The following is a 15,095-nucleotide window of genomic DNA, read 5'->3' as shown; positions in this document are numbered from 1 at the left end:
TTCCATAATCTCCTACTTTATTTATCATTATAGATATTGATTCTAATGGGTCTTCAGGAATAAAAACCAGATCATCCGCAAATGCTTGTAATTTATATTCTTCCTTTTGGATTTTCATGCCTTTTATCTCTTCTTCTCTAATATTTCTATTTAACACTTCTACTGTTAGTACAAACAACAGAGGGGACAGTGGGCAACCTTGTCTTGTTCCTTTTTTTAATTTCAATTGACTCTGTCAGTTCTCCCTCTATCATTACTTTTACTGTTCGTTTTTATATATAGCTTCTATGGCCTGTATAAACTTTCTACCAAAACCCATCTGTTCCAATTGTAATAACATGACTCGCCAGATCATGTTAGCAAAAGCCCTCTGTGCCTCAAAAAATATCAGGGCCATTTGTTTTTTGGGATGCGCCTCGTAGTATTCCAAAGTGTCCAAAATTATTCTCATATTATCTTTAATCTGTCTTTTAGACAGAAACCCATTTTGATCAGAATGTATAAAATTATTTAAGTATCTTTCTGCCAATATTGAAGCAAAAATTTTATAGTCTGAATTTAACAAAGATATGGACATATAATTCTTAATTTGTTGTAAATCAGTATCTTCCTTTGGAATAAGTGTAATATAAGCTTCTAACCATGATTTAGGTAATTTCATTTTTAGCATAATTTCATTCATGACTTCTAATAGTGGAAGACTCAATGACTCCTGTAGTGTCTTATAAAATTCCGCTGATAGTCCATCTGGATCAGGTGCCTTCCCATTCTTTTGTTTTTTAAGTGCTTCAATTAATTCCATCATTGTTATATTTCCTTCTAACATCATTTCAATGTCTTTAGGAATCTGGGGTAGATTCGCTTTCTGCAAATATCTTTTAATGTTTTCCTCCTCTATATTCTCTTGCTCATACAAATTTCTATAATAATCTTGTATATTTTTTTTCTTCTCTTCATTCCCGTATCTAATTTGTCCTTGGTCATCCACTAATTCAGTTATTTTCCATATTTCTCTCTCTTTTTTCAACTTGTATGCCAACCATCTACCTGGTTTATTAGCATCTTCAAAGTAGTTCTGTTTTGCATTTCTAATTTTTTGCACTAACTCCTCTTTTTCTATTAATCCCATTTTGTGTTTAATAATAATAAAACAGAGTTGGAAGGGACCTTGGAGGCCTTCTAGTCCAACCCCCTGCCCAGGCAGGAAACCCTACATCATCTCAGACAGATGGTTATCCAACATTTTCTTAAAAATTTCCAGTGTTGGAGCATTCACAACTTCTGCAGGCAAGTCGTTCCACTTATTAATTGTTCTAACTGTCAGGAAATTTCTCCTTAGTTCTAAGTTGCTTCTTTCCTTGATCAGTTTCCACCCATTGCTTCTTGTTCTACCCTCAGGTGCTTTGGAGAACAGCCCGACTCCCACTTCTCTGTGGCAGCCCCTGAGATATTGGAACACTGCTATCATGTCTCCCCTTGTCCTTCTTTTTATTAAACTAGACATACCCAGTTCCTGCAACCGTTCTTCATATGTTTTAGCCTCCAGTCCCCCAATCATCCTTGTTGCTCTTCTCTGCTCTCTTTCTAGAGTCTCAACATCTTTTTTACATCATGGTGACCAAAACTGAATGCAATATTCCAAGTGTGGCCTTACCAAGGCATTATAAAGTGGCACTAACACTTCACGTGATCTTGATTCTATCCCTCTGTTTATGCACATTTTAATTAATTCCATTTTTATTTTAATGTCCTTTTTATGTGGATCTTTCTGTAGCTCTTTCTCAAGTTCCTTGTAACCAGCCTCTAATGTTTTATAGGCTTGTGTTTTATTAATGTTTCTTTTCCTTGTACAATCTATTATCAGACCTCTTGCATAATCCAAGTCAATTATTTTCATATGTAATTTTATATAAAAATCATCTTGGCTATCATGTGGCACATATTTTGCTATTAAAAGTATTTTCATATTGTTATCTATTATTTCCACCATCAAAATTCTACCATCTTCATCTGCATATATTTGCTTCGCCGAAATTGTATCTCTTATATATAAAACTACACCTCTTTTCTTACATTGTGGCAATGAGGTAAATATTTTATCTAATTTTGGTTGCATCAATAATTGTTCATGTTGTTTTTTAATAGGTACATCTTGTAAACAGATTATATCAAATTTTAATTTCTTTAATTTGTGAAATATTTTTCTTCTTTTGATAGCTGAATTAAGTCCATTTATATTTATTGTTATCAATTTTTTCTCTTCCATATTCATACTTTATAAGAGGGATTTTTTGCTCTAGTCGATCTTGGTTCTCATTTTTCTCTAACTTCCAAATTGCCACCCACTGCGCCTTCCTCTTTTTCAAGCATTAGTAGTAGTTCTTGTAATTCAAGCAATGAGACTTCTTTTGTTGTCACCACTTCTTTCTCTCTAAAATATTCTGCATAAAATGCTCTGGCTTTATCAATTGAATCTGTTCTGTATTTTTGTTGTTGCCATGTTACCAAGCCCTCTGGTATCAGCCATCTATAAGTCACGCCTTTCTGGAGCAGTATTTTGGTCAAAAAATGATATTCTCTTCTCATCTCTCACTCTTCTCGGAATTTGCTTCAGAACCACAATTTCCTTATCTTTATATTTCAATGTTTTATCTCTTGTGGCCTGAAGTATTTGCGCTTTAATCGATTTTTTTAGTAAATCTTATGTGGACTTCTCTTGGTAGTTTATTCCTTGTAGCGTATCTTGTGTATACTCAAAATATCTCATCCATGGCATCCATCATCTTTTCTTTACTAATTTCTAAAGCTTCTGCTAGTATATCTGCCATTATTTCTGCAAAGTTTTCTTCCTTCTCTTCTTCTATATTTTGGAATCTAAGATAGAATTCTGATCTATCCATCTCCCATCCCAGTATTCCACTCTTATCTCATTCAACCTCATCCAGTCTATTGTCAACATCTCTGAATTTTTTTATCTCTTTGTTCTTCCTTTTCCTCAATTTTTTGAAGTCTTTCCTCATATTTTTTCATCATTTCTTGTAGATTCTCATCTGTTTTTTCTGTTCTTTGTTCAATTTTCTCTGTTCTCTGTTCAATATTCTCCACTTCTGTTTGTAATTTTTGAATTCCTTGCCAAATCATTTGAAGTTTCACCTCTTTGTCCTTCTCTCTCTCTCTCTTTCCTTCTCCTGTTGCAAGAACGTCTGTATTTTTCTTTGTCCCCCAGATAGTGACGAAGCTGGAGTTGATGAAGGGGATCCAAATGTTGTCGCCTTTCTACTCATTTCAACGTATTCTTCTATACTTCAATCCAAGTCATATGTAGGGCAAAAATTCTCCCAGTAGCAGTGAAAAAGAAAAAGAGGGGAAGGCCAAAAAGCTAAAAAGATGTAAGGGGAAAAAGGAAGAGAAAAAAGAAAAACCCACGAGGAAAAAATAAAAGACTCTTCAGACTCTTGTATGCCTTAATCCAATTAATCCAATTAGTCAAAGGCATAATAAATGCATTCACAATCTTCAGTCAGAGAGAAAAAAGTGGGGGGGGGAAGAGAGAAAGAAAAAAGCTAAGGAGGGAGAGGAGAATATTTATTTTATGAGTTCTCAGATGTTATTTGCAGCTCTCTTTCCGGAGTCACTGCAATCTTCTCCTTTTCAATTCCAATTTCAGACTCCTATTATAGGTCCCAGAAGAGCACTTGAATAAACAATCTTGCTCGATGTCTTTGATGCTCTTCCCACTATCTTATCTAGAATGAGCTCAGAGTCTTTAAAAAAGAACAGCTGCTACTTATTTGCACTCAGAAAGAGAAAAAGAAACAAAGTTTCCAGTAGGTTCCAGTAGGTGACAGTGTTGCATTATTTTCCTTCTACATTTCCTCCTGATACACGAAAAATACAAAAAAAAATTAAAAAGCCAAACTAAAAAAGAACTATTTTATAAAGTTGCAGAGAAAGAGAAATATTTTTTTTTAGGTAGAAATTGCCAATCCAGTTCAGTTCCAATTAGCAAATAAAATCTTCCATAGGCATCCACATATAAAAAAAATAAAGAAAAAGATCGGAAATAGAAAAAACCCTTAGACTCAGGCTTAATTGTACTGCTTAATTTTTTCTGTCAACAATTTTAACTATATTTTATTCTAAAGGTATTCTCTCTAATTATTTATTGAAAACAAAAAGTTTCTCACCAAACGGACAGGTTGCTTTCCCTCTCTTCTGCTCCGGAGCTATCCCAACTTCAGCAGCTTAATGGCTGCCCCTCCTCCACCAGAAAAAAGGGCTTCTCCTGAATCAACCAGGGACTTTGCAGTGTCCCTGAGATCATCAGGATGTGCCCTTCACAATCACAATCTCTACGGGACAATGAGGTCCCAGGGGGACTGTCCAGCAGGAGAGATATTGAGGGAAATCTGGGAGTGCCCAAATCGCCACTCATGTCGTAGCGACATCAACTCCACACACACACACACCGGGATCTGCTTAATGATCATTCAACAACCATGATATTTGCTTAACAATTACTGCAAAAAAGTTGTAAAATTGGGTTGGTTGCATGATGACCTACTTTACAAGTGTTGTGATTTATGATCATAAGCTCAATTACAGTTTTAAGTTGATTATTACCTATGGTTTATATAAAGTGATGTATCTTTGTAGGATGAAATATAGTCATTTGTTACTACAAGCTTTTAAAAACATTTCTTGATATTTTGGTAGATTTTTTGTTTTTTTTAAAAACTTCTGGAGAGATACCATAATCTAAGATAAAGAACTAGAAGCATAACTATAACTATTTAAATTTCTTTACCCTTTATCTTATTTTTTAGTCTGAAGAACTTGACAAATAATTTTATTTCTTGGTTATATCAATCTTCATTGAGAGATATATAAATAATTTCACAGTGTGCTTTCAACACAGAAGCATGTGCTCATAGGATCATACAGAGTTTCCGCAACTTTTTAGAGATAAAGGTATTCAAACATGATCACTGCTTTGTTTTGCTTCTTTTTATGTAGGTCAGGATTTGATCTGTGTACAGTCTGTGGATGGAATGCTTATGTTGTTTGAACAAGAAAGCTATTCGTTTGGACGTTTCCTTCCTGGCTTTCTTCTTCCTGGTCCACTGACATATAGTTCTAGAACAGATTCATTCATTACCATCTCTTCCTGTCGACGAGTTGAGAGCTACAGGTGCGTTTAGACATAATTCTTGCTGCTTTTTAACTCATATTTATATAAATATTTAAGAATGATTTACATCTATTAAAATCCAAGCATTGACTTAATTAATGCTTCATCTAGTTGTTATATAATTTATGCCAGAGGTTAAATCCAAATATTCTAACAGTATTGAGTACCATGAAATATCCTGCTACTCTCAGTATTTCTTAATATCTGAAAGCCACATTAAATGTTATGGGTTCTTTGTAGTTTCTTTTCATCACAGATATCATTTTGCATTTTCACAGAATGTCTTTTAGAAACCTTCTAAAGATAGAATAATTTTTAATGGAAAGAACATGTCTACAGAATATGTAGAAGGCATAGTGCCTACATTTTCTTTTCTCCACTATAGAGATTTCCAGTGATCCAGAGATCATCTTATTCTAGTGAATAAAAAGGGCTATAAGCAAAACACTCTTGATATATTATTTCAACATAGTTCTCTCCTATTGCCAGCTATACTTGCTGCCAATCCTTCCTTTAGAGAATAAAGTTTTTCTAAATTACAAATTTGCCAGGTGTGAATCCCTCTTTGTGAGATGGGGTCAGAGGTGTCAGATGGGCTTGCTGGTCACGTACCTGGCTCCTTGCTGCGTGACAGCTGCCCTGCCCGAGCTCCTGGAGGTGCTTGCTGGGGTGGCAGTGGAGACCCCCAGACTTTTAGTCATGGGGGACTTTAACTTGCCATCTGCCGGCTCGTCATCAACAGTGGCTCGGGAGTTCATGGCTTCCATGACGGCCTTGGACCTGACTCAAGTAGTGGATGGCCCCACTCACATCGGGGGAGGCACACTGGACCTGATTTTTTATCTCTGGTCAGTGGTTGAAGGATCTGGACTTGAGAGATGTAGTCACAGAACCTTTGTCATGGTCAGATCACTCTCTCCTTCGCCTGGACTTTCTGACCGCTACTCAACACCGCAGGGAGAAGGAACCACTACGTTGGTTCCGTCCCAGGCGCCTGATGGACCCGGAGAGGTTCCGGACGGAGCTTGGGCCATTTCCTGAGGGTCTGGCTCACGGCACGGCAGAGGAACTAGCCGCAGCCTGGGAACGGACTGCGGCTAGGGCTTTAGACCGTGTCGTGCCTCTGCGGCCTCTGACCCGGCGTAGATCCCAACCGGCTCCTTGGTTCTCCGAGGAGCTGAGGGGGATGAAACGCCGGAGAAGATGCCTAGAGAGTTCTTGGAGGTCTAGCCGTTCAGAGGCTGATCGGACACTAGTTAGGTCCTATACTAGGACCTACCTAGTGGCACTGAGGGAAGCGAGGCGTTGCTACACCTCCTCCCTCATTGCGTCGGCAGATAACCGCCCAGCCGCCCTGTTTCGGGTGACCCGTTCCCTCCTTCACCAGGGGGAGCGGGATGACCCGTTGCAGGGACGTGCTGAGGAGTTTAACGGTTATCTATATGATAAAATCGTTCAGCTTCAGGACGGTCTGGACCAAAATTGCGGCGATTCAGATGGGGGGTCTGAGGGTGGTCTTGGTGATATTGTCTGGGATGAGTTTGACCCTGTGGCTCCCGAGGACATGGACAGGTTGTTGGGTAGGTTGAATGCCACCACGTGTTTACTGGACCCGTGTCCCTCCTGGTTGGTGCTGGCCACTCAGGAGGTGACACGAGGCTGGCTCCAGGCGATTACGAGCGCTTCCTTGTTGGAGGGAGTCTTTCCGGCTGCCTTGAAAGAGGCGGTGGTGAGGCCCCTCTTCAAGAAGCCTTCCCTGGACCCGGCTGTTTTAGGTAATTATCGTCCGGTCTCCAACCTTCGCTTCGCGGCGAAGGTTGTAGAGAGTATGGTGGCATATCAGTTTCCCCTGCACCTGGATGAAACTGTCTATCTAGACCCGTTCCAGTCCGGTTTCCGGCCTGGTTACAGCACTGAGACGGCTTTGGTCGCGTTGGTGGATGATCTCTGGAGGGCCAGGGATAGGGATTGTTCTTCTGCCCTGGTCCTATTAGACCTCTCAGCGGCTTTTGATACCATCGACCATGGTATCCTGCTGCGCCGGTTGGAGGGATTGGGAGTGGGAGGCACCGTCTATCGGTGGTTCTCCTCCTATCTCTCCGACCGGTCGCAGACGGTGTTGACAGGGGGGCAGAGGTCGACCCCAAGGCGCCTCACTTGTGGGGTGCCGCAGGGGTCGATTCTCTTGCCCCTTCTGTTCAACATCTATATGAAGCCGCTGGGTGAGATCATCAGTGGCTTCGGTGTGAGGTACCAGCTGTACGCTGACGACACCCAGCTGTACTTTTCCACACCGGGCCACCCCAACGAAGCTATCGAAGTGCTGTCCCGGTGTTTGGAAGCCGTACGGGTCTGGATGGGGAGAAACAGGCTCAAGCTCAATCCCTCCAAGACAGAGTGGCTGTGGATGCCGGCATCCCGGTACAGTCAGCTGAGTCCACGGCTGACTGTTGGGGGCGAGTCATTGGCCCCGATGGAGAGGGTGCGCAACTTGGGTGTCCTCCTGGATGAACGGCTGTCTTTTGAAGATCATTTGACGGCCGTCTCCAGGAGAGCTTTCCACCAGGTTCGCCTGGTGCGCCAGTTGCGCCCCTTTCTAGACCGGGATGCCTTATGCACGGTCACTCACGCCCTCGTGACGTCTCGTCTGGATTACTGCAATGCTCTCTACATGGGGCTCCCCTTGAGGGGCATCCGGAGGCTCCAGTTAGTCCAGAATGCGGCTGCGCGGGTGATAGAGGGAGCCCCTCGTGGCTCCCGTGTGACACCTATCCTGCGCAGACTGCACTGGCTACCTGTGGCCTTCCGGGTGCGCTTCAAGGTTTTGGTAACCATCTTTAAAGCGCTCCATGGCATAGGGCCGGGCTACTTACGGGACCGCCTACTGCTACCGAATACCTCTCACCGACCCGTGCGCTCTCACAGAGAGGGACTCCTCAGGGTGCCGTCAGCTAGGCAGTGCCGTCTGGCGACACCCAGGGGAAGGGCCTTCTCTGTGGGGGCTCCCACCCTCTGGAACGAACTCCCTCCAGGACTTCGTCAACTTCCGGACCTCCGAACCTTTCGTCGCGAGCTTAAAACACACTTATTCATCTGCGCAGGACTGAATTAGATTTTAAATTTACTGGTTTTAATGGGTTTTATTATTTATATTGGTTTTTTAATAATTCGGCTATGTAGAATAAGTTTTTTAATTGTTATTTTAGTTTGTATTTAGTTTAGTTTAGTTTGTATTTATATGTACTTTTTACTTGCCTGTGAACCGCCCTGAGTCCCTAGGGAGATAGGGCGGTATATAAATGTGAAAAATAAATAAATAAATAAATAAATAAATAAATAAATAAAGTGAAGGGTTAAGTCTAGGGATTGAAATTGAGATAGACAGAGCAAGAAGTATGTATTTATTTTCAATCTAATTCTGCAGAACCAGATTAATTGTATATTTGGGTACTGAAGGAATTTGCTAATGTTTAGTTTATATATTTTTGAGACATCATGAAGAAATTGGTGAAGTACAAGACATCTGGATGAGGGCAAAGATCCATATAGTCAGGAAAAGAAAAAGAACTATAAAGAATTCAATCTGACACCAATATTAGAACAGATTAAAAAGATGTAGCTCTTGAAAGCAATAAGAAATCACTATGGTTTTACTTTCTTATCAGATTTACTCTATCACATTTTTTGGACCAGGTAATTTATGTAGTAGTTTGTAGCAGTGGTGGGTTTCAAATTTTTTTACTACCAGTTTTGTGGGTGTGGCTTGGTGGGCATGGCATGGCTTGGTGGGCGTGGCTTGGTGGGCATGGCAGGGGAAGGATACTGTAAATCTCCATTCCCTCCGCAATCCAGGGGAAGGTTACTGCAAAATCCCCATTCTCTCCCTATCAGTTGGGACTCGGGAGGCAGAGAATAGATGGGGGTGTGCCAGTCAGAATTTTTACAACCGGTTCTCTGAACTACTCAAAATTTCTGCTACTGGTTCTCCAGAACTGGTCAGAACCTGCTGAAACCCACCTCTGGTTTGTAAGAATTATGTAGGTGTAATACTAAGGGATCCTCCAATCAACTGTCTCTGAGTGGTGTATAACTTACATTCATAATTAATAATTAAAATAAATACATAATAATAAAACCAAGATAATACATCATAATACTACCATATATACATCAGGAATCAAACATTCCAAAGTAAAAAATAATTACTTATGTAGAGTAGTAGTCATAGAGGTATCCCCCTGAGGTCATCTGTAATACTATTTCTAAGGTGTGATTTTATAATAAAAGAACATAGTTCCTTGGCTCTGTAGATGGCAGTCTCAGATTGAGATGCATGTAAAGAGTTTTCCCTATAACACCTTACCAAGATTAGTATGTATATTATGCATGTTATTGAAAGAAAGTCATCCTGAAGATATCCAAACCCTAAACCATGAAGGGTGTTACAGGTGATAATCAGCACTTTGAAATACATCGTGAAACCTATGAGCAACCAACACAGCTGTCAAAATAGAAGATTTTTTTTAATGTGGGATCCTTATTGTTCTCTGAGTTACATTAAGAGGCGTTATATTAATGCCTTCTGATAATACACAGCTACTCAGGTTACTGTATTCTGGACTAACTTTGTCATCTTAGTGCTTTTCAAGCATAGCCCTATATAATGGACATTGCAATAATCTTATAAAAAGTAACTAAAGCATAAATGACACTGATTAAACATTATCTTTCTGTTAGCCGGGCATTTGATAAGGTGCCTTGTGACAGTCTGATAATAAGTTACTTAAAGATGATCTAAAGGGCATAATAATACATAGTGGGTGTGAAAATTGTACTTCAAAAATATCATGCTAAGAAATGAGAAGCCACCAATGTTTGTTCATCAAACTGGCTCAGGCATTGAGTGAAATTTTACAAAGTTTAGTCCTAATCCCAGAATTTTTCATTATTTTCACTAAAGACTAAAAAAAATGAAGGAAAGTTTATCCAAATGTACAAATTAGACAAAATAATTATAATACTAGAAGTTGTCTATGGAGATTCTCAGTCATCCAGATCATGGTTCAAGAGGCAACTGACTGATTTTTTTCTTTGAAGATTTTTTTCTTCTGATCCCAGAACGTTCTTCAGAAAATCCAGTTGTTTCTTGAAAAAGCACCTTTGGCAATTCTAGAAGATAAAAATAGAATTCAAAATAAACTGGATTGGGGTGTCAAAGTCATGAGCCAGATCGGCCCATGATATGATCTGCGAGCCAGATCTGGCCTATGGGGCTGCCCTGGAGATAGAGAAGTACAAGGTCCTGGTACTTCAGCCCCAGTCCTGACCGGCCAGGAGCTGATCTATAACTTGATGGCCAGGCCGGTGAGGCTATGGAGGTGCTAGTGATGGATGTGGCGTTCATCTATAATTGAATGGTCAGAATGCAGTCAGCCTTAGATCCACAGGGCCACCCTGGAGCTGGCAAAGAACTACTTAGCCCTGCCCCCGGGCACTCATGACTTCCTGTGCGCATGCCCAGGGGGTGGGGCCAAGGCAATGGGGCAGCCCCTGCTGGCTCCAGCACAGCCCTGCAGATCTAAGGCTCATCATGTTCTGGGCTGGATGGCCACCATCCAGTTATAGATGAGTGCCATGCCCATCACTAGCACCTCCCTGACCTCCCATGCGGCTTCCCTTTTTTTGGAACCATCTCTGCCCTGCCACATGTGGGAAAGCAGCTGCAGGAAGCACAGCCACCAGCAATGCTGCCAATCACTCCCCCTCCCCTCATCCCTTCCTGAGCACAGAGGAAGGAATGAGATGGGAATGAGAAGGATGGAGGCAGGGAAGGAAGGAGGGGAGAGAGGAAGAAAAAAGGGAATGGGGAGAGAGGAAGGAAGGAGCTGGGGAAAGCAAGGTTTTTTTGGGGGAGGAAGCAAAAGAATCAGCATTCCTTGGCTGGGAAGCAGGCAAAGGCAGAAAGGGAAAGTAAACCTCAGTCCCCACAAACCAAGTGCTGTTCATAGGAAAGGAAGGAAGAAAAAAGGGAGCCGAAAGCTAAACCCCCGAGGTTTTCATTGCTCTGGCTGGCAATTGATCTTTCCCGCTCTGGCTTCTCTGCTCGATTGCTTACCTTCCTTAATTCCAAACCTCCCATGGACTCCAGCAGCGATTGGTGCTGAGCCCACCGGCCTCTACAGAAACAGCCATGTGAGGAGGGAGGAGTAGTGTGGGAGGTCTCCCTGTGTTTAAGTTACCAGGTTTTTCTTCCTCTTGTTCCTCACTTTGCAGTGTGGCTCAGGGAAGAAGGGTGGAGTTGTCCCAAAAAGCGAGAGCCCAAAATTAAAAGAATGGCTTTTCAAATCCTTAAAAAGTTACGATGCCAACCCTGGGTCAGCGATTCTTTTGGGAAAAAACAAGCAGCAAGTTGCCTTCCCCTTGGAAAGGAAAGAGAGGGGGAAGAGAGAAGGAAGGGGAGGGAGGGAGGGAGGGAGGGAGGGAAGGAAGGAAGGAAGGAAGGAAGGAAGGAAGGAAGGAAGGAAGGAAGGAAGGAAGGGAGATGGGAATGAGAAGGAGGGATGCAGGGAAGCTGACCATGCCCACCTGGCCCCCTAAGATCAACTACAACCCTGATGCGGCCCTCAATGAAATTGGGTTTGACACCCCTGATCTAAATGGTTGTCATCTCTTTGAGATAGACCAAATTATGAAAGTAAAAAGGACTATATTTGGTTACATGGCATAATAACTAATAACCAGGCACACACCTCTGCTTCAATCCTAAAAAATAGGCTGGATAATCGTCCTCATTCCTTCTTCCCTTCCATAGTGAAGTTGGTAATGACTGTTGCATATATTCTTCAACGTCATCTTTGTACTTCTCTAGGTTAATGAAATAAGCTAAAAACAACAGTCCAAAATGCAAATTTCTTCACTCAAAAACCTAAAACAAAAAAGCATAAATTGCTTTCCTTTAAAGAATTGTGCCCATGGGATCCTTTGTATTCTTTGACCTTGGTTGTTTTCTTACAGATATTTCAATATCCAAATAGGTAACATCAGTGATAGGAGAGAGTGGGGTTGCTCTCTGTTTATGTACAAGTGGGCTGCCCTTTTAGTATTGTTTGGCTTATTCTTGGTAGCTCTTTGATTAGGCTATTTACTCATTTCATTTCATTTCATTTCATTTCATTTCACACAGGTGCTTAATTTATATTTCTAGTACTTTTAAGTGATACTAAATTTAAAATTTAGTTACTAAATTTCGAAATACTAAACTTAAAGTAAGAGTTATTGAAATTTTAGAAGATGAAGGAATTGGAAATATATATACTTGTAAAAGTGGAAAATATTAGCCTTCTTTAAATAACAGAAATGATGTGATATAGATAGATTAACCAATGTTCTGTATCATTGCTGACTGTTGGACATGGAAGAATGGATTTAAGTTCTAGAAGAATTATTCAGTTGAATATTACAAAATATTTCCTTAACAGTAAGAGTAGTATGATATAATAATATTCAAAATGGATGTGTTGTTCAAGACACTAGTAAAACATTTGTTGGGAATTCAATAATTAGCAATGGTTTGGCCTAAATGATTTCTTCAGACTCAGTTACTTTAGAGGCTTATAAAATTACAGCCGACAGTTGCAGTTTTACTGGCTGCAGTTGTAGTTTTCCAAGTGTAATTCCAAGTGTGAATTCTCCATAAGGATATCTGTTCTGCATTATTCTACTAATAATATATTATTAGTAGAAATAAATATGTTATCTTATTCTGTTATTTTAGTGAATTTATATTCAATCCCTGTGTTCCAGATTTTGACTATGTAATCAGATCGTTAGGTAAATTTGGTAGCTTTTGAGGTTTTTTTATAGGAAGATTTTTCCACATTAAGTATAAATAGATGATTACATATCAGAGTTTAAAAATTGAAGAATGCTGCTAAGACACATGTGCATGAGCTCCATTCAGTTGTCACTTATTCTCATGCCAGCAGTGATCCTGAGATTCTGGTTTATTTTCTTTTTGAAACCAGATACATTGGCAGCAAACTCAAGTACTTCTTTGGTGTTCAAATCTTTATTTCATAGGAGCCCAAGGGATAAGGCTAAATGGTTTTTAGAATTGCTTTCTTTGTGCAAAAGCCTTTCTTCAGTAAGGAAACTATGCATATTATTCCTGTTCACAGATGAATGTGAATATTAAAGTCAAAACAGAAGCTCATTGTTTTTGAACCTTGGAAATCTATAATTTTGTATACATATAGGTTTTTTTGGTTGGTTTTTCCCAACTGATTATTATTATTTTTAGTCTGTGCCATGAGTTTGTAGATGAGCATACTTCAAGAGTCTTTGACCTTATGCCAAATCTTCTAGCTCCTAGGCTTTACAAAGTAATGAAAAGGCTGCAGACATCCAAATTTCCAAGGAATTATTATCTGGATGCCTCTGAACAACTAATATCTTTTAGTTGAGCTGTGTTAACTTGCAGTTTTTTCTAGGCAACTTTTTAATTATTTGTAAAAAGATCTACTAATTAGTCATTTGTACATAATACTCAAATTCCATAGAGTATTGGTTGCTTCATTATAATTATTCCAATGTTCATCAGTGCATTCACAGAACTCCTACAGGGACTTGTCTTTAGATAGATATTCCTTGGCTGCGATTAAGGTCGGAATTTGCAAATACAAACAAGGAAAACAATATTATGTAGTGTTCTTTTTGTATATATTCTAGTATAACATTTTTTCTTGTGAAAATATTATATATATATATATATATATATTCTTCTTCTTTAAACTACAGGTATCAAGTACTTGCATTAGCAAAAGATGCTGAAACACAGGAAACTGAGCAACAAAAAATTGGATCTGGAAAAAAACTTGTGGTAAATTTAGCTGTATAGATCAGTATGCTACTTAATAAAAAAAAATAACCATGAGAGCAGGAGGGGCATGAATGTTATATGAAGAGTAGTACTAATTTTTCTGATTTTGAACTGATTTTTCTTTTACAGGAGTTAATGCAAAACAACTATCTTAAGATAACAAAGATTCAGTGTACAGTATATACAGGTAGTCTTCAACTCACTACTGGTTGCTTATCAATCGTTGAAAGATACAGCAGACCCCCAAAGTTACTTACAGGCCAGTTCCAAAATTCTGATGCTTTCCTTCCCTCTGGTTCTGCAACTGGCTCCTATTTCAAAGCCTTTTGCAGTATCCCAAGGTTGCATTATTGTAATTTATGATGGTCTGGCTGAAAACAGGAGCTTATTTCCAGTTTACAACAAACCTGGCCCATAGCAAACAGTGGGTTCATTTAATGACTGCTGCATTCACTGAACAAGTGCCACAAAAAGATCGTAAAATAGAATCAGTCGCATGATGACCTGCCTATGGCTGTAATTTGTATGTGTGTATGTTTATATAGAAGTAAAATTTTTATATATGTGTATATCATTTTATACATGTGTATATACTTTATAAATATATAAAATACATTTAAAAATATAACACACATACATAGATATATACATATACATGTATATGTACACACACACACACACACATTTCATCTGCTTTTAATTTCAACAAAAATGCAAATATAGCACCAATGATAATTTTTACTGCCAATTTTTTGTAATGCAATATTGGAATGTTGGAAGGATTTGTAATGTTGTACAGTGTAACAAGCTAGAGAGTTGCAAGTAGCTTATTGCCTTTTCAGGTACAAATAATCAGTGCTATTGCTTACAACTACACCTAACTACATACCCTAACTTTAACTCTAATCCTTTACTGGGAATAAATCCCATTGAGCTGAATAAAGTTTTTTTGTATGCAGATGTGTATAGGATTGTACTGTAAATTAATTTATATAGTCACAATCTTCAATTCCGTCATGGAATTTA

General features: G+C 39.5%; 1 protein-coding gene across 13 annotated transcripts in view; it reads left to right on the top strand.

The window, feature by feature from the left end:
- Positions 1-15,095, top strand: part of BBS9 (Bardet-Biedl syndrome 9) — a 531,293-nt gene that overhangs the window by 70,648 nt on the left and 445,550 nt on the right. For all 13 annotated transcript variants that reach the window (XR_009155158.1, XR_009155160.1, XR_009155159.1 and 10 more), the window contains exons 6-7: positions 5,017-5,191; positions 13,988-14,069. Coding sequence is in view for 8 of the 13 variants with exons in the window: in XM_058183859.1 (XP_058039842.1) it covers positions 5,017-5,191; positions 13,988-14,069 (257 nt within the window). In the remaining 5 variants the exon portion in view is untranslated. The remainder of the gene's footprint in view (positions 1-5,016; positions 5,192-13,987; positions 14,070-15,095) is intronic.

The sequence above is a fragment of the Ahaetulla prasina genome, chromosome 4 (assembly GCF_028640845.1).
Source record: "Ahaetulla prasina isolate Xishuangbanna chromosome 4, ASM2864084v1, whole genome shotgun sequence".
In the NCBI taxonomy this organism is placed as follows: domain Eukaryota; kingdom Metazoa; phylum Chordata; class Lepidosauria; order Squamata; family Colubridae; genus Ahaetulla; species Ahaetulla prasina.
Note: the sequence above shows the minus strand (reverse complement) of the source record. Positions and strands in the feature narration are given on the sequence as shown.